The 27346-nt window shown below is 51.8% G+C and overlaps 1 protein-coding gene across 1 annotated transcript in view; it reads left to right on the forward strand.

The window, feature by feature from the left end:
* The first annotated feature begins 8346 nt into the window (after positions 1-8346).
* The window catches only part of LOC139275332 (F-box/WD repeat-containing protein 7-like), a 278013-nt gene continuing 259013 nt past the window's right edge, over positions 8347-27346 (forward strand). The window contains exons 1-2 of the mRNA XM_070892643.1: positions 8347-8680; positions 19149-19301. Of these exons, the coding sequence (XP_070748744.1) occupies positions 8570-8680; positions 19149-19301 (264 nt within the window). The 5' untranslated portion in view covers positions 8347-8569. The remainder of the gene's footprint in view (positions 8681-19148; positions 19302-27346) is intronic.

Raw genomic sequence — 27346 nt, forward strand, 5'->3', positions numbered from 1 at the left:
ATAAATCCCCAGGGCCTGATAGTCTGCATCCCAGAGTACTTAAGGAAGTGGCCCGAGAAATAGTGGATGCATTGGTGATCATTTTCCAACAGTCTATTGACTCTGGATCAGTTCCTATGGACTGGAGGCTAGCTAATGTAACACCACTTTTTAAAAAGGAGGGAGAGAGAAAACGGGTAATTATAGACCGGTTAGCCTGACATCAGTAGTGGGGAAAATGTTGGAATCAATTATTAAGGATGAAATAGTCGAGCATTTGGAAAGCAGTGACAGGATCGGTCCAAGTCAGCATGGATTTATGAAAGGGAAATCATGCTTGACGAATCTTCTGGAATTTTTTGAGGATGTAACTAGCAGAGTGGACAAGGGAGAACCAGTGGATGTGGTGTATTTGGACTTTCAAAAGGCTTTTGACAAAGTCCCACACAAGAGATTGGTGTGCAAAATCAAAGCGCATGGTATTGGGGGTAATGTACTGAAGTGGATAGGGAACTGGTTCAGACAGGAAGCAGAGAGTAGGGATAAACGGTCCTTTTCAGAATGGCAGGCAGTGACTAGTGGGGTACCGCAGGGCTCAGTGCTGGGACCCCAGCTCTTTACAATATACATTAATGATTTAGATGAAGGAATTGAGTGTAATATCTCCAAGTTTGCAGATGACACTAAACTAGGTGGTGGTGTGAGCTGTGAGGAGGACGCTAAGAGGCTGCAGGGTGACTTGGACAGGTTCGGCGAGTGGGCAAATGCAGGGCAGATACAGTATAATGTAGATAAATGTGAGGTTATCCATTTTGAGGGCAAAAACACGAAGGCAGAATATTGTCTGGATGGCGGCAGATTAGGAAAAGGGGAGATGCAACGAGACCTGGGTGTCATGGTTCATCAGTCAATGAAAGTGGGCATGCAGGTACAGCAGGCAGTGAAGAAGACAAATGGTATGTTGGCCTTCATAGCGAGGGGATTTGAGTATAGGAGCAGGGAGGTCTTACTGCAGTTATACAGGGCCTTGGTGAGGCCTCACCTGGAATATTGTGTTCAGTTTTGGTCTCCTAATCTGAGGAAGGACGTTCTTGCTATTGAGGGAGTGCAGCGAAGGTTCACCAGACTGATTCCAGGGATGGCAGGACTGACATATGAGAAAAGACTGGATCGACTGGGCTTTTATACATTGGAGTTTAGAAGGATGAGCGGGGATCTCATAGAAACATACAAGATTCTGACGGGACTGAACAGGTTAGATGCGAGTAGAATGTTCCCGATGTTGGGGAAGTCCAGAACCAGGGGTCACAGTCTAAGGATAAGTGGTAAGCCATTTAGGACCGAGATGAGGAGAAACTTGCGCCTCCCCTGGGCCCCGATCACATCCCTCCACAGTCTCTCGCCGCTCCTGCTGTATCTGCCCACGCTCCCATCACCGACCTGGATCTTGATGACATCACTCTTCACAGCCGTCGCCCTCCTGCACCAGCTCTCGCTGTACCTTGTAGTGGCATGCCACCACGCTGCCCATGGCCGTCACTCGCCACTCGTTTTATGGCCCCGACCTGCCGCTGATGTTCCCTCGCAGGTTGGGGCCACCACGCTGCCCATGGCGGGCGCTCGCTGCTCCCTCCATGGTCCCGCCCCGCCCACGTGAGCGTTCGTTCGTAGCCAATCATGTACCATTATATGCGGTTGGGGCTACCTTACAACAAGCCAACATAGCGGGCGAACATCAACCGGTCGTATATGTATCTAAGAAAGTAATCGCAGCAAGTGCTGTATTACCGCACGGGGTCAGGAGTGTTGTGCAGCAAGCAAAAGTAGCTGGCGAGCCCCAAACGATTGAACATGTATCCAATAAGTTAACCAAGGCAGCAGCCTGTATTCATGGTCTCAATATGTGCTCGAGTCAGACAAGCTGCTCATCCCACAATTTTGGGAGAGCAGAGGCACCGTTATCGATGCGTTGTTTCGAGTATGTCTAACACTGTCTGTGCACTGTAACATGATCCGCCACGGGCCAGGCACTGAGAACAGTACTAATGCACTCAGATGGCTACTGTTGCCCACCACCGAGGTGGAAATGGCGCAGCCTGCAGACCCATTCGCGGTGGTGGAAGTGCTAGAAAGCGAGGGGTCAACCGTAATGGCCCCCCAGTTTTGGACCTGGACCAGCCAGGATCCCACGTTACCGCCTGCCAAAGGTGAACTGCTAGACAGGATGTGGCAACCTATCCATCGCAGAGAAGTTAGACCCATCCCAACATTACAAAGTAAGGCAGAGCGGCTACACACAGTCTGTGGTCAGGGGCCCCCATACTACGGCCCAAGGTCCACAGGGACCACTAGACCTCCCAACACTACTGAAAGTCTCAAGGCCATTGCGGCCATCCTGGGCTTGCTAGACCTCAGGGTCAGCGACAATAGCCCGGAGCACGCAGCCCAAATCACTAAATCTAGCACCACGCGTGTCCCGGTAGACTCCCTACAGACCCGGCTATCCTGGGTGCTACGCTGTCACCAGGCAGAATCACTCAGAACCGAGCCTTCCGTAGGCCATCAGCAGAGAATGCACCATGATGGCACGGCCCCTCCACGCGACATCAGAATAAGTCATGTCGACCATGTTCAGGCCCCGAGTTGGGCCGCTAGCACCGCATGAGCCAAGGCGGGAAATGGAGTGCATGTGATGAAAACGGAGCGTTTGATTGTGAAACCATGTACTGGGATAATGAGTAAAGCAGTGGGACAAGACCAAACTGCAAATTACAGATAACCAGGAAACACTGTGAAAGGACCTGGCCCCAGCGACCCACTAACACGATCGACCTCTCCGTCAACCACAAGGATGAACCCACCACGTCAGGACTTCAACCCAGGTGATCGACCCGGGGATGCAGGGCGTCAGATCGCCTCAACTTGCAAATAACTTGTATGTAAGACTTTGGGTGGGAGTGATGTTATGTGTGTATGTGAATCTCACCAAAATGCAAGACTTGCCACTAGGGGGCACACCTGTGGGAGACCTAAAGGTCACCTGTGCACTTGGGGCAAGCAGGTATAAAAGTTGACTCACCATGCTGCTTCTGCACTCAGAATAAAGAGACCGAGGTCACAACAGTTTGAGCTTGCAATATAGTCCTGTGGATTTATTCTGAACATAACGCAGGTCTAAACCATTTGAACTGTGTTGTGATTGTGACTGGGAGGGGAACGTGGAGGTGGTGGTGTTCCCATGCACCTGCTGCCCTTGTCCTTCTCGGTGGTAGAGGTCGCGGGTTTGGGAGGTGCTGCCGAAGAAGCCTTGGCGAGTTGCTGCAGTGCATCTTGTAGATGGTACACACTGCAGCCAGGGGGCGCCGGTGGTGGAGGGAGGGAGTGTTGGAGGTGGTGGATGGGGGGCTGATCAAGCGGCTGCTTTGTCCTGGATGGTGTTGAGCTTCTTGAGTGTTGGAGCTGCAGCATCCAGTCAAGTGGAGAGTGTTCCATCACACTCCTGATTTGTGCCTTGCAGATGGTGGCAAGGCCTTGCAGGAGTAATATTGCGTTTTATTAATTGTTGGTGTGTAGCCCTTACATACCGGGCATGCGGGCGCTTCGCATTGTGCAGGCGATGGGGCAGTAATTGGGCAGTGTGTGGGTAGGGCAGTGCTGCCCAAGGCTGGGCACATACCAGTGTTGGAGTTGGACAAGTCTTCACCATGGCAGCCCACTGAGCATGCGCGGCCAGGGGGGGTCCGGGAGGTGCGCATGCGCTGCCGGCTGTCCACGTGTTTTGTCACACGAGAAACACCGCCCTGTACTCCCGTCAGCCAATGGGCGGGCGGGTCGACTGATTGATGTGGCGGCTGACCAATGGGCCGCTGGTGCGGGCAGAGCCTGTGTCCCCGGGAGGACGGGCGGGGATCATAGAACCATAGAAACATAGAAAATAGGTGCAGGAGTAGGCCATTCGGCCCTTCTAGCCTGCACCGCCATTCAATGAGTTCATGGCTGAACATGCAACTTCAGTACCCCATTCCTGCTTTCTCGCCATACCCCTTGATCCCCCGAGTAGTAAGGACTTCATCTAACTCCTTTTTGAATATATTTAGTGAATTGACCTCAACAACTTTCTGTGGTAGAGAATTCCACAGGTTCACCACTCTCTGGGTGAAGAAGTTTCTCCTCATCTCGGTCCTAAATGGCTTACCCCTTATCCTTAGACTGTGACCCCTGGTTCTGGACTTCCGCAACATTGGGAACATTCTTCCTGCATCTAACCTGTCTCAACCCATCAGAATTTTAAACGTTTCTATGAGATCCCCTCTCATTCTTCTGAACTCGTGAATACAAGCCCTGTTGATCCAGTCTTTCTTGATAGGTCAGTCCCACCATCCCGGGAATCAGTCTGGTGAACCTTCGCTGCACTCCCTCAATAGCAAGAATATCCTTCCTCAAGTTAGGAGACCAAAACTGTACACAATACTCCAGGTGTGGCCTCACCAAAGCCCTGTACAACTGCAGTAACACCTCCCTGCCCCTGTACTCAAATCCCCTCGCTATGAAGGCCAACATGCCATTTGCTTTCTTAACCGCCTGCTGTACCTGCATGCCAACCTTCAATGACTGATGTACCATGACACCCAGGTCTCGTTGCACCTCTCCTTTTCCTAATCTGTCACCATTCAGATAATAGTCTGTCTCTCTGTTTTTACCACCAAAGTGGATAACCTCACATTTATCCACATTATACTTCATCTGCCATGCATTTGCCCACTCACCTAACCTATCCAAGTCACTCTGCAGCCTCATAGCATCCTCCTCGCAGCTCACACTACCACCCAACTTAGTGACATCCGCAAATCTGGAGATACTACATTTAATTCCCTCGTCTAAATCATTAATGTACAGTGTAAACAGCTGGGGCCCCAGCACAGAACCCTGCGGTACCCCACTAGCCACTGCTGAAAAGTACCCATTTACTCCTACTCTCTGCTTCCTTGTCAGCACACTATCCCCAATCCCATGTGCTTTAACTTTGCACATTAATCTCTTGTGTGGGACCTTGTCGAAATCCTTCTGAAAGTCCAAATATACCACATCAACTGGTTCTCCCTTGTCCACTCTACTGGAAACATCCTCAAAAAATTCCAGAAGATTTGTCAAGCATGATTTCCCTTTCATAAATCCATGCTGACTTGGACCTATCATGTCACCTCTTTCCAAATGCACTGCTATGACATCCTTAATAATTGATTCCATCATTTTACCCACTACTGAGGTCTATAATTCCCTGTTTTCGCTCTCCCTCCTGTTTTAAAAAGTGGGGTTACATTGGCTACCCTCCACTCGATAGGAACTGATCCAGAGTCAATGGAATGTTGGAAAATGACTGTCAATGCATCCACTATTTCCAAGGCCACCTCCTCAAGTACTCTGGGATGCAGTCCATCAGGCCCTGGGGATTTATCGGCCTTCAATCCCATCAATTTCCCCAACACAATTTCCCGACTAATAAGGATTTCCCGCAGTTCCTCCTTCTTACTAGACCCTCTGACCCCTATTATATCCAGAAGGTTGTTTGTGTCCTCCTTAGTGAATACCGAACCAAAGTACTTGTTCAATTGGTCTGCCATTTCTTTGTTCCCCGTTATGACTTCCCCTGATTCTGACTGCAGGGGACTTACGTTTGTCTTTACTAACCTTTTTCTCTTTACATATCGATAGAAACTTTTGCAATCCATCTTAATGTTCCCTGCAAGCTTCTTCTCACTCCATTTTCCCTGACCTAATCAAACCCTTTGTCCTCCTCTGCTGAGTTCTAAATTTCTCCCAGTCCCCGAGTTTGCTGCTATTTCTGGCCAATTTGTATGCCACTTCCTTGGCTTTAATACTATCCCTGATTTTCCTTGATAGCCACGGTTGAGCCACCTTCCCTTTTTTATTTTTACGCCAGACAGGAATGTACAATTGTTGTAGTTCATCCAGGCAGTCTCTAAATGTCTGCCATTGCCCATCCACAGTCAACCCCTTAAGTATCATTCGCCAATCTATCCTAGCCAATTCACGCCTCATACCTTCAAAGTTACCCTTCTTTAAGTTCTGGACCATGGTCTCTGAATTAAACTGTTTCATTCTCCATCCTAATGCAGAATTCCACTATATTATGGTCACTCTTCCCCAAGGGGCCTCGCACAATGAGATTGCTAATTAATCCTCTCTCATTACACAACACCCAGTCTAAGATGGCCTCCCCCCTAGTTGGTTCCTCGACATATTGGTCTAGAAAACCATCTCTTATGCACTCCAGGAAATCCTCCTCCACCGTATTGCTTCCAGTTTGGTTAGCCCAATCTATGTGCATTTTAAAGTCACCCATTATAACTGCTGCACCTTTATTGCATGCACCCCTAATTTCCTGTTTGATGCCCTCCCCAACATCACTACTACTGTTTGGAGGTCTGTACACAACTCCCACTAACGTTTTTTGCCCTTTGGTGTTCTGCAGCTCTACCCATATAGATTCCACATCATCCAAGCTAATGTCCTTCCTAACTATTGCATTAATCTCCTCCTTAACCAGCAATGCTACCCCACCTCCTTTTCCTTTTATTCTATCCTTCCTGAATGTTGAATACCCCTGGATGTTGAGTTCCCAGCCCTGATCATCCTGGAGCCACGTCTCCGTAATCCCAATCACATCATATTTGTTAACATCTATTTGCACAGTTAATTCATCCACCTTATTACAGATACTCCTTGCATTAAGACACAAAGCCTTCAGGCTGGTTTTTTTAACACCCTTTGTCCTTTTAGAATTTTGCTGTGCAGTGGCCCTTTTTGTTCTTTGTGTTGGGTTTCTCTGCCCTCCACTTTTCCTCATCTCCTTTCTGTCTTTTGCTTTTGTCTCCTTTTTGTTTCCCTCTGTCTCCCTGCATTGGTTCCCATCCCCCTGCCATATTAGTTTAACTCCTCCCCAACAGCACTAGCAAACACTCCCCCTAGGACATTGGTTCCGGTCCTGCCCAGGTGCAGACCGTCCGGTTTGTACTGGTCCCACCTCCCCCAAAACCGGTTCCAATGCCCCAGGAATTTGAATCCCTTCCTGCTGCACCACTGCTCAAGCCACGTATTCATTTGCGCTATCCTGCGATTCCTACTCTGACTATCACGTGACACTGGGAGCAATCCCGAGATTACTACTTTTGAGGTCCTACTTTTTAATTTAGCTCCTAGCTCCCTAAATTCATCTCGTAGGACCTCATCCCGTTTTTTACCTATATCGTTGGTACCAATGTGCATCATGACAACTGGCTGTTCACCCTCCCTTTTCAGAATGTCCTGCACCCGCTCCGAGACATCCTTGACCCTTGCACCAGGGAGGCAACATACCATCCTGGAGTCTCGGTTGCGGCCGCAGAAACGCCTATCTATTCCCCTTACAATTGAATCCCCTATCACTATCGCTCTCCCACTCTTTTTCCTGCCCTCCTGTGCAACAGAGCCAGCCACGGTGCCATGAACTTGTCTGCTGCTGCCCTCCCCTGATGAGTCATCCCCCTCAACAGTACTCAAAGCGGTGTATCTGTTTTGCAGGGGGATGACAACAGGGGACCCCTGCACTACCTTCCTTGCACTGCTCTTCCTGTTGGTCACCCATTCCCTATCTGGCTGTGGACCCTTCACCTGCGGTAAGACCAACTCGCTACACGTGCTACTCACGTCATTCTCAGCATCGTGGATGCTCCAGAGTGAATCCAACCTCAGCTCCAGTTCCGCAACGCGGCCAGTCAGGAGCTGGAGGCGGATACACTTCCCGCATACGTAGTCGTCAGGATTGGCCCACACGGTCCGTCAGACCCAGCAAACAACCGGGCCCGGGGCCCACCGACCCCTGACCCCCGACACTACCTTCACTGTTGGTCCTGTGGAAGTGTTCGAGAAAGTTTCTGTTGAAAAGAAACCAAAATATTAAAGGGACGTCCCCACCTTCACTGAGGGGGACGTGTGCCGAATCAGCCAATCAGTAGCGTAGGCGCCTGATAAGCGAATGTGTCGACCAATGAGAGCGCGGCGTCCGTTTGATAGGCCGAGAGCGCGCGGTGAGGGCGGTCCAAAGGTTGATGGGCATACGCACTAACCAACCAACGAGAGGGAGGGCTCTGAGTGGCTTGCCGCATAGCCAATCGCATTCGGAGACACGCTTTCAAGCGAATCGACCGTGCGAACGCTGATTGATTAGCTGTCCCATGAAGGCGGTCCAATCGATGAGGAGGGTGGTTTGAGTGGCACGGACGTAAGCCAACCAGCGCGGTACGATTTGGGATTGACATCTGCCGCAACCAATGGGCGCTGAGGTAATGTGGGCGGCTGACGGGCAGCGGGCGGAAGTGGCGCGCTGTCCGCTTGTTTTTCTGCCGGTTTCTGGCGCGGCTTTCCGTGAGGAAACTTTTGGTGAAAATCTCGGGGGTAGACGGCAGGCGGCTGACCCAGAGACCCGGCCCCCTCCACAGGCCGCCGAGCTACGCCCTGCCCCTGCCGTCCGCCGCCCGCCGCGGGCTGGCTCAGTGAGGAGCGACAGGCCGAGGCCTCGCGGCCTGGCACCATGGAGTCCCCGGAGAAAGTGGACGTCAACCGCGCCAGCGTCGAGCAACTGGAGACGGCGCTTTTCGGGATCGGCAGGAAAAGGGCCCGAGCCATCGTCAGGCGGAGAGAGGTGAGAGGGAGTGGGGGAGAGCGAGAGAGAGAGAGAGAGAAACATAGAAAATATGTGCAGGAGTAGGCCATTCGGCCCTTCGAGCCTGCACCACCATTCAATAAGATCATGGCTGATCATTCACCTCAGTACCCCTTTCCTGCTTTCTCTCCATACCCCTTGATCCCTTTAGCCGTAAGGGCCACATCTAACTCCCTCTTGAATATATCCAATGAACTGTCATCAACAACTCTCTGCGGCAGGGAATTCCACAGGTTAACAACTCTCTGAGTGAAGAAGTTTCTCCTCATCTCGGTCCTAAATGGCTTACCCCTTATCCTTAGACTGTGACCCCTGGTTCTGGACTTCCCCAACATCGGGAACATTCTTCCCGCATCTAACCTGTCCAATCCCGTCAGAATTTTATATGTTTCTATGAGATCCCCTCTCATCCTTCTAAACTCCAGTGAATAAAGGCCCAGTTGATCCAGTCTCTCCTCATATGTCAGTCCTGCCATCCCGGGAATCAGTCTGGTGAACCTTCGCTGCACTCCCTCAATAGCAAGAACATCCTTCCTCAGATTAGGAGACCAAAACTGAACACAATATTCCAGGTGAGGCCTCACCAAGGCCCTGGACAACTGCAGTAAGACCTCCCTGCTCCTGTACTCAAATCCCCTCGCTATGAAGGCCAACATACCATTTGCTTTCTTCACCGCCTGCTGTACCTGCATGCCAACCTTCAATGACTGATGAACCATGACACCCAGGTCTCGTTGCACCTCCCCTTTTCCTAATCTGCCGCCATTCAGATAATATTCTGCCTTCGTGTTTTTGCCACCAAAGTGGATAACCTCACATTTATCCACATTATACTGCATCTGCCATGCATTTGCCCACTCACCTAACCTGTCCAAGTCACCCTGCAGCCTCTTAGCGTCCTCCTCACAGCTCACACCGCCACCTAGTTTAGTGTCATCTGCAAACTTGGTGATATTACACTCAATTCCTTCATCTAAATCGTTAATGTATATTGTAAAGAGCTGGGGTCTTATCACTGAGCCCTGCGGCACTCCACTAGTCACTGCCTCCCATTCCGAAAAGGACCCGTTTATCCCAACTCTCTGCTTCCTGTCTGCCAACCAATTCTCTATCCACGCCAGTACACTACCCCCAATACCATGTGATTTGATTTTGCACACCAATCTCTTATGTGGGACCTTGTCAAAGGCCTTTTGAAAGTCCAAATACACCACATCCACTGGTTCTCCCTTGTCCACTCTACTAGTTACATCCTCAAAAAATTCCAGAAGATTGTCAAGCATGATTTCCCTTTCATAAATCCATGCTGACTTGGACCGATCCAGTCGAGAGAGAGACTGGGGGTGGGGGAAAAAGAGAGAGAGAGAGAGACTAGGGGGGGGGGGGGGAGAAGAGAGAGAGACTGGGGGGGGGGAGAAGAGAGAGAGACTGGGGGGGGGGAGAAGAGAGAGAGACTGGGGGGGGGGAGAAGAGAGAGAGACTGGGGGGGGGGAGAAGAGAGAGAGACTGGGGGGGGGGGGGGGAAAGAGAGAGAGAGAGAGACTGGGGGGGGGGGGGGAAAGAGAGAGAGAGAGAGACTGGGGGGGGGGGGGAAAGAGAGAGAGAGAGAGAGACTGGGGGGGGGGGGGAAAGAGAGAGAGAGAGAGAGACGGGGGGGGGGGGAGAGAGAGAGAGAGAGAGACGGGGGGGGGGAAGAGAGAGAGAGAGAGAGACGGGGGGCGGGGGGAAAGAGAGAGAGAGAGAGAGAGAGAGACGGGGGGGGAAAGAGAGAGAGAGAGAGAGAGAGACGGGGGGGGGGAAAGAGAGAGAGAGAGAGAGAACTAGGGGGGGGGAAAGAGAGAGAGAGAGAGAGAGAGACTAGGGGGGGGAAGAGAGAGAGACTAGGGGGGGGGGAGAGAGAGAGACTAGGGGGGGGGAAGAGAGAGAGAGAGAGACTAGGGGGGGGGAGAGAGAGAGAGAGAGAGAGAGAGAGACTAGGAGGGGAGAGAGAGAGAGAGAGACTAGGGGGGGGGGGGGGGGGGAAGAGAGAGAGAGACTGTGGGGGGGGGGAAGAGAGAGAGAGACTGGGGGGGGAAGAGAGAGAGAGACTGGGGGGGGAAGAGAGAGAGAGACTGGGGGGGAAAGAGAGAGAGACTGTGGGGGGGGGGAAGAGAGAGAGAGACTGTGGGGGGGGGGGGAAAGAGAGAGAGACTGGAGGGGGGGAAGAGAGAGAGAGACGGGGGGGGGGAAGAGAGAGAGTGACGGGGGGGGGGAAAGAGAGAGAGAGAGACTGTGGGGGGGGAATAGAGAGAGAGACTGGGGGGGGGAAAGAGAGAGACTGGGGGGGGGAAGAGAGAGAGAGACGGGGGGGGGGGAAGAGAGAGAGACTGGGGGGGGGAAGAGAGAGAGAGACGGGGGGGGGGGGAAAGAGAGAGAGACTGGGAGGGGGAAGAGAGAGAGACTGGGGGGAGGGGAAGAGAGAGAGACTGGGGGGGGGGGAAGAGAGAGAGAGAGGGAAGAGAGAGAGAGAAAAAGAGACTGGGGGGGGGAAGAGAGAGAGACTGGGGGGGGGAGAAGAGAGAGAGACTGGGGGGGGGGGAGAAGAGAGAGAGACTGGGGGGGGGGAGAAGAGAGAGAGACTGGGGGGGGAGAGAGAGAGAGACTGGGGGGGGAGAAGAGAGAGAGACTGGGGGGGGAGAAGAGAGAGAGACTGGGGGGGGAGAAGAGAGAGAGACTGGGGGGGGAGAAGAGAGAGAGACTGGGGGGGGAGAAGAGAGAGAGACTGGGGGGGGAGAAGAGAGAGAGACTGGGGGGGGGAGAAGAGAGAGAGACTGGGGGGGAGAAGAGAGAGAGACTGGGGGGGGGAGAAGAGAGAGACTGGGGGGGGGAGAAGAGAGAGAGACTGGGGGTGGAGAAGAGAGAGAGAGAGAGACTGGGGGGGGGAGAAGAGAGAGAGACTGGGGGGGGGGAGAAGAGAGAGAGACTGGGGGTGGAGAAGAGAGAGAGAGAGAGACTGGGGGGGGAGAAGAGAGAGAGACTGGGGGGGGAGAGAGAGAGAGAAAAAGAGACTGGGGAGAGAGAGAGAGAGAGAGAGAGAGAGAGAGACTGGGGGGGGGGGGAGGGAGAGAGAGAGAGACTGGGGGGGGGAGGGAGAGAGAGAGAGAGACTGGAGGGGGAGAGAGAGAGAGAGAGACTGGGGCAGGGGGGTGGAGGAGAGAGAGAGACTGGGGGGGGGGGGGAGAGAGAGAGAGAGAGAGAGAGAGAGTGAGAGAGAGAGAGAGACTGGGGGCGGGGGGAGAAAGAGAGAGACTGGGGGGGGCGAAAGAGAGAGAGAGACTGGGGGGGAAGAGAGAGAGAGACGGGGGAGAAGAGAGAGAGAAAGAGAGAAACTAGGGGGGGGGAGGGAGAGAGAAGAGAGGGGGGCTGGGGTGTGTGCGGGGGGAGGAGAGAGAGAGAGAGAGAGTGTGGCTGGATGGGGGGGTGCGGGGGGAGGAGAGAGAGAGAGAGAGTGGGGGGTGGGGTAGGGGAGAGCGGCTGCGGGGGAGGGGGGTGGTGGGGGGAGAGAGAGTGGCTGCGGGGGAGGGGGGGAGAGAAGTGAGAGGTTGGGTGGGTTGGGAGGAGAGAGAGGCTGGTGGGGAGGAGAGAGAGAGAGAGAGAGAGAGCGCGCGCTCGAGAGAGACTAGTGGGGAGGAGAGAGGGAGCAGGAGAGACTGGGGGAGAGGGACTGGGCCGGGCAGGGGGGGAGGGAGGAAGAGAGACTGAGGCGGGGTGGGGCGGAAAGAGAGACTGGGGGAGGGGGAGGGGGGGGGAAAAAGAGAGAGAGAGAGACTGACTGGGGCGGGGTGGGGTGGGGAAGAGCGAGAGATTGGGACGAAGGGTGGGGGGGGGGAAATGGGGGAGAGAGAGAGAGGGGCTGGGAGGAATGGAGAGAGAGGGAGAAACTGGGAGGGGGTGAGAGCGAAAGGCAGGGAGGAGATGGAGAGACTGAGGGGGAGAGAGAGAGAGAGAGAGAGATGTGAGGGACATAGAAAATAGGTGCATGAGTTGGCCATTCGGCCCTTCAAGCCTGCACCACCATTCAATATGATCATGGCTGATCATGCAACCTCAGTCTCCCACCCCTGCCTTCTCTCCTTAATCCCTGATCCCTTTAGCCATAAGGGCCACAGCTAACTCCCTTTTTGAATATATCCAACGAACTGGCATCAACAACTTTCTGTGGTAGAGAATTCCACAGGTTAACAACTCTGAGTGAAGAAGTTTCTCCTCATCTCGGTCCTAGATGGCTTACCCCTTATCCTTCGACTGTGACCCCTGATTCTGGACTTCCCAAACATTGGGAACGATCTTCCTGCATCTAACCTGTCCAATCCCGTCAGAATTTTATATGCTTCTATGAGATCTCCTCTCATTCATCTAATTTCCAGTGAATCTAAGCCTAGTTGATCCAGTCTTTCTTCATATGTCGGTCCTGCCATCCCAGGAATCAGTCTGGTGAACCATTGCTGCACTCCCTCAATAGCAAGAATGTCCTTCCTCAGATTAGGAGACCAAAATTGAACACAATACTCAAGGTGTGGTCTCACCAAGGCCCTGAAAAGCTGCAGTAAGACCTCTTTGCTCCTATACTCTCATCCTCTTGCTATGAAGGCCAACATGCCATTTGCTTTCTTTAATGCCTGCTGTACTTGCATGCCTACTTTCAATGGCTTATGTACCATGACACCCAGGTCTCATTGCACCTCCCCTTTTCCTAATCTGTCACCATTCAGATAATCTGCCTTCCTGTTTTTGTCCCCAAAGTGGATAACCTCACATTTGTCCACATTATGCTGCATCTGCCATGCATTTGCCCACTCACCTAACCTGTCCAAGTCACCCTGCAGCCTCTCAGTATCCTAGCTTTGGGTACTGTTGAGGGGATGACTCATTAGGGGAGAGCAACAGCAGCTGCCAAGTTCATGGCACCGTGGGTGGGAAGTCACGGATCCTTCCAGTGTCCCTGACGACTACGTGTGTGGGAAGTGTATCCGCCTGCAGCACCTGACAGATCGCATTGCGGCACTGGAGCTGCGGGTGGACTTACTCTGGAGCATCCACGATGCTGAGGATGACGTGAATAGCACGTTTAGCGAGTTGGGCTCACCGCAGGTAAAGGTTGCACAGCCAGATAGGGAATGGGTGACCAACAGGAAGAGTAGTGGTAATCCCCTGTGGTAATCCCCCTGCAAAACAGATACACCGCTTTGGGGGATGACTCATCAGGAGAGGGCAGCAGCAGCCAAGTTCATGGCACCGTGGGTGGCTCTGCTGCACAGGAGGGCAGGAAAAAGAGTGGGAGAGCTGTAGTGATAGGGGATTCGATTGTAAGGGGAATAGATATGCGTTTCTGCAGCCGCAACCGAGACTCCAGAATGGTATGTTGCCTCCCTGGTGCAAGGGTCATGGTTGTCTCGGAGCGGGTGCAGGACATTCTGAAAAGGGAGGGTGAACAGCCAGTTGTCGTGGTGCACATTGGTACCAACGATATAGGTAAAAAACGGGATGAGGTCCTACGAGATGAATTTAGGGATCTAGGAGCTAAATTAAAAAGTAGAACCTCAATATGTGACCTAAGAGGAGAGACTGAATCAACTGGGCCTTTTTCACTGGAGTTTAGAAGGATGAGAGGGGATCTCATAGAAACGTATAAGATTCTGACGGGATTGGACAGGTTAGATGCGGGAAGAATGTTCCCGATGTTGGCGAAGTCCAGAACCAGGGGCACAGTCTTAGGATGAGGGGTAAGCCATTTAGGACTGAGATGAGGAGAAACTTCTTCACTCAGAGAGTTGTTAACCTGTGGAATTCCTGCCGCAGAGAGAAGTTGATGCAGTTCATTGGATATATTCAAGAGGGAGTTAGATATGGCCCTTACGGCTGAAGGGATCAAGGGGTATGGAGAGAAAGCGGGAAAGGGGTACTGAGCGAATGATCAGCCATGATCTTATTGAATGGTGGTGCAGGCTCGAAGGGCCGAATGGCCTACTCCTGCACCTATTTTCTATGTTTATCCTCACAGCTCTCACTGCCACCCAGCTTAGTGTCATCTGCAAACTTGGAGATACTACATTCAATTCCTTCGTCTAAATCATTAATGCATATTTAAATAGCCGGGGTACCAGCACTAAACCTTGCGGTTCCCCACTAGTCACTGCCTGCCATTCTGAAAAGGACCTGTTTATTCCCACTCTCTGCTTCCTGTCTGCCAACCAGTTCGCTATCCACGTCAATACATTATCCCGAAGACCATGTGCCTTAATTTTGCACACGAATCTCTTGTGTGGGACCTTGTAAAAAGCCTTTTGAAAGTCCAAATACACCACATCTACTGGTTCTCCCTTATCCACTCTAGTTGCATCCTCAAAAATTTTTTAGAAGCAGGATTTCCCTTTCATAAATCCATGCTGTCACTGCTGTTACATCTATAATAATTGATTCCAGCATTCTCCCCACCACCGATGTCAGGCTGACCGATCTATAATTCCCTGTTTTCTCTCTCCCTCCTTTTTTAAAAAGTGGGGTTACATTAGCTACCCTCCACTCCATAGGAACTGATCCAGAGTCAATGGAATGTTGGAAAATGACCACTAATGCATTTACTATTTCTAGGGCCACTTCCTTAAGTACTGTGGGATGGAGACAGAGAGAGAGAGAGAGACTTGGAAGGGCTGAGGGAGAGAGTGAGACTGGGAGGGGGTGGGGGAGAGAGTGAGACTGGGAGGGGGTGGGGGAGAGAGAGAGACTGGGAGGGGGCGGGGGGTGAGAGTGAGACTGGGAGAGGGGGTGGGGGAGAGAGAGACTGGGAGGGGGCGGGGGAGAGAGCGAGATTGGGAGAGGGGGTGGGGGAGAGAGCGCGAGACTGGGAGGGGGCGTGGGGGAGAGAGCGAGACTGGGAGAGGGGGCGGGGGAGAGAGAGAGACTGGGAGAGGGGGCGTGGGGGAGAGAGCGAGACTGGGAGAGGGGGCGGGGGAGAGAGCGAGACTGGGAGAGGGGGCGGGGGAGAGCGCGAGACTGGGAGAGGGGGCGGGGGAGAGAGCGAGACTGGGAGAGGGGGCGGGGGAGAGAGCGAGACTGGGAGAGGGGGCGGGGGAGAGAGCGAGATTGGGAGAGGGGGTGGGGGAGAGAGGGGGCGGGGGAGAGAGCGAGACTGGGAGAGGGGGTGGGGGAGAGAGCGAGATTGGGAGAGGGGGTGGGGGAGAGAGCGCGAGACTGGGAGAGGGGGCGGGGGAGAGAGCGAGACTGGGAGAGGGGGTGGGGGAGAGAGCGCGAGACTGGGAGAGGGGGTGGGGGAGAGAGCGAGACTGGGAGAGGGGGCGGGGGGGAGAGAGCGAGATTGGGAGAGGGGGTGGGGGAGAGAGCGCGAGACTGGGAGAGGGGGCGGGGGAGAGAGCGAGACTGGGAGAGGGGGTGGGGGAGAGAGCGAGACTGGGAGAGGGGGCGGGGGAGAGAGCGAGACTGGGAGAGGGGGTGGGGGAGAGAGCGCGAGACTGGGAGAGGGGGTGGGGGAGAGAGCGAGACTGGGAGGGGGGCGGGGGAGAGAGCGAGACTGGGAGAGGGGGCGGGGGAGAGAGCGAGACTGGGAAAGGGGGTGGGGGAGAGGGAGAGACTGGGAGAGGGGGTGGGGGAGAGAGCGAGACTGGGAGAGGGGGTGGGGGAGAGAGCGAGACTGGGAGAGGGGGCGGGGGAGAGGGAGAGACTGGGAGAGGGGGTGGGGGTGGGGGAGAGACTGGGAGAGGGGGTGGGGGAGAGGGAGAGACTGGGAGAGGGGGTGGGGGAGAGAGCGAGACTGGGAGAGGGGGTGGGGGAGAGAGCGAGACTGGGAAAGGGGGTGGGGGAGAGGGAGAGACTGGGAGAGGGGGTGGGGGAGAGACTGGGAGAGGGGGTGGGGGAGAGACTGGGAGAGGGGGTGGGGGAGAGAGCGAGACTGGGAGAGGGGGTGGGGGAGAGAGCGAGACTGGGAGAGGGGGTGGGGGAGAGGGAGAGACTGGGAAAGGGGGTGGGGGAGAGGGAGAGACTGGGAGAGGGGGTGGGGGTGGGGGAGAGACTGGGAGAGGGGGTGGGGGAGAGACTGGGAGAGGGGGTGGGGGAGAGGGAGAGACTGGGAGAGTGGGTGGGGGAGAGAGCGAGACTGGGAGAGGGGGTGGGGGAGAGCGAGACTGGGAGAGAAACTGGGTGGGGGTGGAGAGAGAGAGAGAGAGAGAGAGAGAAACTGGGGGGGGGGGTGGAGAGAGAGAAACTGGGGGGGGGGTGGAGAGAGAGAGAAACTGGGTGGGGGGGTTGTGGAGAGAGAGAGAGAGAGAGACGTGGGGGGGGGGGATTGAGAGAGAGGCTGGGGGGGGTTGCGAGAGAGGCTGGGGGAGGTGAGAGAGACTGAGGTGGCGGGGGAGAGGAGAGGGAGAGACAGGCGTGAGGGAGAGCGAGTGACGGTGGGGTGGATGGACAGGATAATGAACCATTCCAAGTCCACGTGCAGGAAGAGCTGAAAAACATTCAGGCTTGGGCTGATTAGTGGTGACTAACATTCGTGCCACACAAATGTCAGGCAATGTCCATCTCCTAACCACCTCCCCATGACATTCAACGGCATTACCATCGCCGAATCCCCCACCAGCACTATGAGAGCACCTTCACCACACGGACTGCAGCGGTTCAAGAAGGTGGCTCACCACCACCTTCTCAAGAGGCAATTAGGGATGGGCAATAAATGCCGGCCTTGCCAGCGACGCCCAAATGCCAGGAACAAATAAAAAGTAGATAGGAAGGACCTGTTTCCATTTGCAGAGGTAAAAAACCAGGGGGCATAGATTTAAAGTAATTGGTAGAAGGATTAGAGGGGAGTTGAGAACATTTTCACCAAGAGGGTGGAAGGGGTCTGGAACTAATTGCGTGAAAGAGGCAGAAACCCTCATTAAAAAGTACTTGGATGTGCACTTGAAGTGCTGTAATCTACAGGGCTATTGACCAAGAGCTGGAAGGTGAGATTAGGCTGGTTGGCTGTTTTTCAGCCAGCACAGTCACAATGGGCCAAATGACGGCCTCCTTTGCCGTTAATATTTATGATTGAAGCAATTAGGAAGGCAAATAGTATGTTGGCCTTTATTGCAAGGGGGTTGGAGTACAAGAGTCAGGAAGTCTTGCTGCAATTATATCATCATAGACGGTCCCTTTAACGAGGATGACTTGCTTCCACAAGTTCACAGATGTTTCGATGAAGGACCAGATGTTCCAGTGCTGAACTCCAATTGAGGGGGTGGAATATGCCTGCGTGAATTTTTTTATCATGTGGTGACTGTTGCACACCAGCCACCACACGGGCTTGACAGAGCTAGGTCTTGGTCCAGTGGCAAAGGGTTAACCAAGACGACTAGAGACCTGCTCCGCTGCACGGACCCAGTGCGCACACATAGCGCAATGTGGGCTGGCTCGTGCTGCCCCTGTGCTCTCGGCTCTCCTGGGCCCCATACCCTCATCTGTCGCACCTCCGCCACGATCTCTCGCTGCTCCTCCGCCATAAACATTCACCGCATCTCGCCACAAACACTCGCCGCTCATCTGCCCCGACCTTCCCACTCCTCTGTACCTGGGTCCTTCTGATATTCTTGCCCACGCTCCAAAACAGCAACCAGGGTTTTGATGATGTCACCCATCTCAAAAACATCGCACACTTGGAGCAACTCGCGCTGGAGGTTGAAGTGGTACGCCACTCCAGCTCTTTTATAACCCGACCTGTGGAGCTGTTCTCTCGCAGTTTGATGTTCCAGGGCTGGTCGCTCCAGCTCTTTTAGAGCCCGGCCTGCGGAGCTGCTCTCTGTTCTATATAACAATTATATAGGGCTTTGGTGAGACCACGCTTGGAGCACTCTACAGTTTTGGTCTCCTTACCTAAGGAAAGATATACTTGCATTTGAGTTGAGGGAGTAAAAATGAAGGCTCACGAGATGAGAGGGCTGACCTATGAGAAGACATTTGAGTAGAATGGGCCTGTATGCTGTGGAGTTTAGCAAAATTAGCGGTGATCTCATTGAAACATAAAGTTCTTCGAGAACTTGTCAGGGGTAGATGCTGTTTCCCCGGGCTGGAGAGTAGAACCAGGGGTCACAGTCTCGGAATAAGGGGTTGGCCATTTAGGATTGAGATGAGAAATCTTTTCACTGAGGGTTGTGAATCTTTGGAATTCTCTGCCCCAGAGCCGTGGATGCTCAGTCGATTATATTCAAGACTGAGAGCAATAGATTTTTGGGCACTAAGAGAATCCAGGGATATGGGGATCGGGTGGTAAAGTGGAGTTGATGATCAACCATGATCTTATTGAATAGCGGAGCAGGCTCTGGGGGTAGGTGGCCATATGGCCTTCAACTATTTCTTGTTATATCTGCGGCTCGTGTTTTACTTTCTGTTCTTCTACCCCCACGCAAAATTACATTAGGAATTGAAAGGTTTCTCATCGCTGGATGATCTTCTGCACATCAAAGGCATCACGTGCCATCTTCTAGAGAGGAACTGTGACCTGCTGTTCTGCCAGGATAGCAAGCTGAGCACAGAGACCAGCACGCAAGGCTTGTCCAGCAGCTCCGATAGTGTAAGTCAACATCTATAATAAACTCTGCAGCCAAAGAATGATATTGTTCAACATGCTTTCACTTCTCTTTTTCTGTAAGGGAGGCAAGACCCTACACGGTCGGGAAAGAGGATAATTCAAACAAGAACACCCTTTCTGTTGATGAGATCACGTGTGAAATATTAAGTGCCGCTGTGGTCACGATTTACAAACCTGCATAGATGCATAGCAAAGATGATTTCCAGTTCGTGTGTGTGTAAGGGGCCAGGAAATGGAAATCTATTCCTCTGTTTAAATTTAAAAAAAAAAATCTGAGTCAGCCTCCGATCTCTGTAACCTCCTCTAGCCCTGCAGCCTAGGGTATGGTAGTACAGTGATTGTGTTACTGGACTAGTAATCCAGAGGTCTGGACTAACAATCCGGAGATGTGAGTTCAAATCTCACCACGGCAGCTGGGGAATTTAAATACAATTAAATAAATCTGGAATAAAAAGCTAGTATCAGTATTGGTACACTCATAATAAAGGATGAAACTGAGTACTGTGTACAATGAGCAAGTATGACTTTAGCTCCGATAATAAGACTCCAGAGTGCAGGTACCTCATGGGTGGCCTGCTTATATACTGTGCTCCCAAGGGATGCTGGGAACCCTTGGGACTCCCAACAGGTGAGCCCTCTGGTGGTCAAGTGTCATGCACATTACAAAGGGTTAAATACATAACATCACTCCCACGTGAAGTCAACAGTACACTTATTTACAGGGTGAGATAATCTTGGGCTTTATACTCCCTTGTCGATCGTCTCGGTATAAATGCGGGTGAGGGTGGGTTCGTCAGTTTTTCACTGGGCTGTTGGGCAGCCGGCCTTGCCGGGCTGCTGGGGATGATGAGTTCGGCTTCATGGTCAACCATGATGTAAAGTTGGTGGTGTCCTCTTCGGGTTGTTCATCGCTGTTGGTGAACCGCAATTTGATTTGGCCCAAATGTTTTCTGTGTGTTTGTCCATTGGCCAATTTGACTTGAAACACTCTACTCCCCTCTTTGGCTGTGACCGTGCCAGTGAGCCATTTGGGACCATGTCCATAATTGAGCACAAACACAGGATCATTAATCTCAATATCGCGTGACAAATTTGTGCGGTCATGGTACGCACTTTGTTGCCGATTGCCCTCGACATGATCATGGAGATCAGATGGACAAGAGGGAGTCTTGTTTTAAGCGCCTTTTTCATGGGCAGCTCGGCTGGGGGAACCACAGTGAGTAAGTGGGGTCTGGTGCGGTAGCTGAGCAGCACTCGGGACAGCCGGATCTGCAGGGAACCTTCCGACACACGTTTCAAGCTTTGCTTGATGTCTGAACTGCCCGTTCTGCCTGGCCGTTGGATGAGGGCTTGAACGGGGCAGATATGACGTGTTTGATCCCGTTGCGGGTTATGAATTCCTTGAATTCAGCACTGGTGAAGCACGGCCCATTGTCGCTGACGAGGACATCAGGCAAGCCGTGCGTGGCAAACATGGCTCATTGGCTTTCAATAGTGGCCGTGGATGTGCTTACATGCAATCCATTTTGAGTAAGCATCCATGACGACTCAAAAAACATTTTGCCGAGAAATGGGCCTGCATAGTGTATGTGGATCCTCAACCACGGTTTGGAGGGCCACGACCACAAACTTAGCGGTGCCTCTCTGGGTGCATTGCTCAGCTGAGAGCAAGTGTTGCACTGGTGCACGCATGACTCTCAATCTGAGTCGATGCCAGGCCACCGCACATGGGATCTGGCTATGGCTTTCATCATTCCGATGCCTGGGTTAGTGCTGTGCAGTTCACATATGAACGTATCACTGCCTTTCTTAGGCAAGACCACGCGATTGCCCCACAATAGACAGTCCGCCTGCAGGGACAACTCGTCTTTGCGCCTGTGGAACGGCTTAATCGTCTCCTGCATCTCCACTGGGACACCGGACCAGCTCCCACGGAGGACGCAGTTTTTTACCAAGGACAGTAAAGGATCCTGGCTGGTCCCCAGGTCCTGATCTGGCGGGCCATAACGGGGGACTTTGCATTCTCGAATCCCTCCGTGACCATGAGCAAGTCCACTGGCTGTGCCATTTCCACCCCGGTGGTGGGCAATGGCAGCCGACTGAGAGCATCTGCGCAGTTCTCTGTGGCGGATTACATAGTTGTATGCCGACAGCGTGAGCGCCCATCTTTGGATGCAGGCAGAGACATTGGTATTAATCCCTTTGCTGTCAGAGACAGCGATATGAGCGGCTTCTGGTCAGTTTCAAGCTCAAACTTGAGGCCAAATAAGTACTGGTGCAGTTTTTCACCCCGTAGACACACGCCAGAGCCGCCTCTTCAATCATGCTGTAGGCCCTTTCGGCCTTGGACAAACTCCTGGACGCATAAGCGACTGGTTGCAAAATCCCTGATTCATTAGCCTGTTGGAATACACACCCGACCCCGTATGACGACGCATCGTAAACTAGCACTAATTGTTTACAAGGGTTATACAGGGCAAGCAGATTGTTTGAACACAACAGATTTCTGGCTTTCTTAAAGGCAGCCTCTTGTGAATCCCCCTATACCCAGTCGTCTCCCTTGTGCAGTAGCACATGTAGGGGTTCTAGCAGGGTGCTTAACCCAGGTAGGAAATTACTGAACTAATTAAGGAGTCCCAGGAACGACCGCAGTTCTGTCACGTTCTTGATGGCCTTCGTCTTGGCGTCGGTGGGTCTGATGCCGTCTGCTGCGATTCTTCTTCCCAAGAACTCGACGTCCTGTGCCAGGAAAACACACTTCGAGCGTTTCAACCTGAACCACACGCGATCCAACCGACTAAGAACCTGTTCCAGACTCTTCAAGTGCATCATGGTGTCCCAACCTCTAACCAATATGTCGTCCTACTCTGCAAGGAACAGACTTTAGCGGGCTCTCCATGTTCCGCTGGAAGATGGCCGCGGCCGACTGAATCCTGAAAGGGCACCGGTTGCAGATAAACAGACCTTTGTGCGTGTTGATGCAGGTGAGGCCTTTCGAAGACTCCTCCAGCTCCTGCGTCATGTAGGCAGAGGTCAGGTCCAGCTTGGTGAACGTCTTCCCTCCAGCCAGGGTCGCAAATAGGTTGTCTGCCTTGGGTAGCGGGTACTGGTCCTGCAGTGAAAAACGGTTAATCGTTACTTTATAGTCCCCACAAATTCTAACCGGGACAATCGGACTGGCCCAGTCGTTGGATTCCACCAGCGCAATGATGCCTTCACGTTGCAGCCTGTCCAGCTCAATTTCCACTTTTTCACGCATGTACAGTACAGCCCGTGCCTTGTGGTGGATGAGTACTGGGAACCAAATGCACTTTCGCCCCCAAGAAGCTTCCAATGCCTGGCTCGAACAACGATGGAAACTTGCTCAGAACCTGGGTACATGAGGCGTCATCGACGGACGAAAGCGCTCGGATGTCGTCCCAGTTCCAGTGGATTTTCCCCAGCCAGCTTCTGCCAAACTGTGTGGGGGCAACCCGTCACAGTCCACAGCGGGAGTTCATGTACTGCTCCATCAGGGAGACTTTGACTTCTGCACTGCCAATTACAGGGATTAGTTCCTTGGTAGAAGTCCTTAGTTTGGTGTGAATGGGGCTGAGCTTGGGGCTGAGCTTGGGCCTGTTGCCCCACAGCCTTTCGAGGCCTTTTTACTCATTATGGACTGACTTGCCCCGGTGACCAGCTCCATAGATACTGGAATACCGTTCGTTTCAACTTTCAACATTATTTGTGGACATTTCGTAGTGAATGTGTGTACCCCATACACTTCTGCCTCCTCGGTATGAGTCTCCAATTCAGCCTGATCCACAGTGGATCGAGCTTTCTCTGCAATGTGGTGGTTTGCAGCTCGCCTGCACATTCATTGGAGGTGTCTCATTGTTCTGCAACCATTGCACGCATAGTGCTTAAAGTAGCATTGATGGGGCCGATGATCACCCCAACAGCGCCAACAGGGTGTTAACTGCCTCGTATTAATGATTGATGGCGGACTCTGGGTCAACTCAGGTTGGGTCGCAGCAGCTCGTGTGTACGTTCTGCCATGTACATTTCTGCTCGAAACCGACGTTACTTTATGCACAGTTCTGGCCGAAACTTCTTTACTCTGCGAAATCTGTTTGTTGTCGCTGGTGGACAGAAATGCCTGGGCCATCGTTATGGCTTTACTTAGATTCGGAGTTTCTACAGACAACAGTTTGCGAAGGATTGTCTCATGTCCAATGCCCAGTACAAAAAAGCCTCTGAGCATTTGTTCTAGGAATCCCTCAAACTCACAATGTCCTGCGAGGTGCTTTAGTTCGGGGACATAGCTTGCCACTTCCTGGCCTTCCAATCGTTGACGCGTGTAGAACCGATATCTCGCCATCAAAACGCTTTCCTTAGGATTTCGGTGCTCCCGGACCAGCGTACACAATTCTTTATAGGATTTCTCTGGTTTTGCCGGGGCCAGGAGATTCTTCATGAGGCCATAGGTTGTTAGGAGCATCGCCCTTCGTTTGGTGGCATTCTCGTCCCCTTCCAGCTCATTGGCCACGAAGTATTGGTCAAGTCTCTCCACAAAGGCCTCCCAATCGTCTCCTTCTGAGAACTTCTCCAGGATACTGTTCTTTGCATTTTTGCGCAGTTGTTCGTTACCTCGTCGGCAATTGGTACATTCATAATAAAGGATGAAACTGAGTACTGTGTGCCATGAGCAAGTGTGACCTTAGCTCCTTTAATAAGACTCCAGAATGCAGGTACCTCGTGGGTGGCCTGCTTATATACTGTGCCCCCAAGGAATGATGGGATCCATTGGGACTCCAACAGGTAGGCCCTCTGGTGGTCACGTGTCATGCAAGTTACAAAAGGTTAAATACATAACAAGTAATGGTGACCACAAAATTACCGGATTGTTGTAAAGACCCATCCGGTTCACTAATGTCCTTTAGGGACGGAAATCTGCTGCCCTTGCCCGATCTGGCCGATATGTGACTCCCGACCGACAGCAATGTGGTTAATTCTTAACTGCCCTCTGAAATGGCCCAACGAGACACTCAAATAATCACTGCGAGCATAAATAGAGCACGGGGAGACCGGAGCCCGAGAGCGGAAACAGCATTAATAGGGTGGGGGCAGAGGGCGGAAGCAGTGAGGCTCTGATACAAAAACAACCTCACAAAATTCAGTGACGTCACAGGAGAGCAGGTAGGTGATTGGTTAGTGAGTATTACAGCTTTTCTTTGCTTTTAAGTTAGGGAGGGGGTTAAATTAAGAGCTGAGAAACTGTAACTTGCTAGTACTTATTAAATTAATATCTTAAAACATAAAATAATTAAACAAAACTAAAATATCGATTGAATCAAATTAACAAATGAATTAATAAAACAAGGTTAGAGATGCCAGGGCAGGTGGTGTGTGTGGAAGTTGGTGGAGAACATCGCGATCACGAGCAATCACATCTGTAGTAAGTGCCTGCAGCTCGAGGAATTTTGGCTCAGAATTGTTGAGCTGGAGTACGAGCTGCAGACATTGCGATGCATCAGGGAGGGAGAGAGTTACCTGGACACGCTACTCCAGGAGGCAGTCACAGCCTGAAGGTTCAGTAGTACTTTAATCAGTGGTGAGGGACAGGTGGGTGTGACAGCGAGTCAGGATGGTATGGCGACCCAGGATGCAGTGATGGAGGAGCCTCAGCCCATGACCCTGTCGATCAGGTATGAGGCACTTGCTCCCTGTATGGCTGAGGAAAAGGACGGCAGGGAGGATTGGCAAACTGGCCACCTGGTACAGGGCCATCCAAGTGGGGGCAGGGGAGGAAAAAGAATGAAGGAATGTGGTTGGGGAAAGTATCGTCTGGGGGATAGATACTGTTCTCTGCAGCCGTGATGCGGAGTTCCAGAGGTTGTGTTGCCTGCCCCGGTGCCAGCGTTAAGGATATCTCCTCGCGACTGCAGAGGTACTTAAGAACATAAGAATTAGAAACAGGAGTCGGCCACCTAGCCCCTCGAGCCTGCCCCACCATTCAACAAGATCATGGCTGATCTGGTCGTGGACTCAGCTCCACTTACCCACCCTCTCCCCGTAACCCTTAATTCCCTTATTGGTTAAAAATCTATCTATCTTTGACTTGAAAACATTCAATGAGCTAGCCTCAACTGCTTCCTTGGGCAGAGAATTCCACAGATTCACAACCCTCTGGGAGAAGAAATTTTTTCTCAACTCGGTTTTAAATTGGCTTCTCTGTATTTTGAGGCTGTGCCCCCTAGTTCTAGTCTCCCCCACCAATGGAAACAACCTCTGCCTCTATCTTGTCTATCCCTTTCATTATTTTAAATGTTTCTATAAGATCACCCCTCATCCTTCTGAACTCCAAGGAGTAACTCAATCTATCATCAAAAGGTAACTCCCTCATTTCTGGAATCAGCCTAGTGAATCGTCTCTATACCCCTTCCAAAGCTAGTATATCCTTCCTTAAGTAAGGTGACCAAAACTGCATGCAGTACTCCAGGTGCGGCCTTACCAATACCTTATACAGTTGCAGCAAGACCTCCCTGCTTTTGTACTCCATCCCTTTCGCAATGAAGGCCAATATTCCATTTGCCTTCCTGATTACCTGCTGCACCTGCAAACTAACTTTTTGGGATTCATGCACAAGGATCCCCAGGTCCCTTTGCACCACAGCATGTTGTAATTTCTCCCCATTCAAATAATATTCCCTTTTACTGTTTTTTTTCCCAAGGTGGATGACCAAACACTTTCCGACATTGTAGTCCATCTGCCAAACCTTAGCCCATTCGCTTAACCTATCCAAATCTCCTTGCAGTCACTCTGAGTCCTCTACACAACCCGCTTTCCCACTAATCTTAGTGTCATCTGCAAATTTTGTTGCACTACACTCTGTCCCCTCTTCAAGGTCATCTATGTATATTGTAAACAGTTGTGGTCCCAGCGGCACACCACTAACCACTGATTTCCAACCGGAAAAGGACCCATTTATCCCAACTCTGCTTTCTGTTCGCCAGCCAATTCTCTATCCATGCTAATACATTTCCTCTGACTCCGCGTACCTTTATCTTCTGTAGTAACCTTTTGTGTGGCACCTTATCGAATGCCTTTTGGAAATCTAAATACACCACATCCATCGGTACACCTCTATCCACCATGCTCGTTATATCCTCGTTAATTCCAGTAAGTTAGTTAAACATGATTTCCCTTTCATGAATCCATGCTGCGTCTGCTTGATTGCACTATTCTTATCCAGATGTCCCGCTATTTCTTCCTTAATGATAGTTTCAAGCATTTTCCCCACTACAGATGTTAAACTAACCGGCCCAAAGTTACCTGCCTTTTGCCTGCTCCCTTTTTTAAACAGAGGCATTACATTAGCTGCTCTCCAATCCGCTGGTACCTCCCCAGAGTCCAGAGAATTTTGGTAGATTATAACGAATGCATCTACTATAACTTCAGCCATCTCTTTTAATACCCTGGGATGCATTTCATCAGGACCAGGGGACTTGTCTACCTTGAGTCCCATTAGCCTGTCCAGCACTACTCCCCTAGTGATAGTGATTGTCTCAAGGTCCTCCTTTCCCACATTCCTGTGGCCTGCAAATTTTGGCATTGTTTTTGTGTCTTCCACTGTGAAGACGGAAGCAAAATAATTGTTTAAGGTCTCAGCCATTTCCACATTTCCCATTATTAAATCTCCCTTCTCGTCTTCTAAGGGACCAACATTTACTTTCGTCACTCTCTCCGTTTTATATATCGGTAAAAGCTTTTACTATCTGTTTTTATGTTTTGCGCCAGTTTACTTTCGTAATCTATCTTTCCTTTCTTTATTGCTTTCTTAGTCATTCTTTGCTGTCGTTTAAAATTTTCCCAATCTTCTAGTTTCCCACTAACCTTGGCCACCTTATACGCATTGGTTTTTAATTTGATACTCTCCTTTATTTTCTTGGTTATCCATGGCTGGTTATCACTTCTCTTGCCGCCCTTCTTTTTCACTGGAATATATTTTTTTTGCGCACTATGAAAGAGCTCCTTAAAAGTCCTCC

This window comes from Pristiophorus japonicus, chromosome 10 (assembly GCF_044704955.1).
Source record: "Pristiophorus japonicus isolate sPriJap1 chromosome 10, sPriJap1.hap1, whole genome shotgun sequence".
Taxonomy (NCBI): domain Eukaryota; kingdom Metazoa; phylum Chordata; class Chondrichthyes; family Pristiophoridae; genus Pristiophorus; species Pristiophorus japonicus.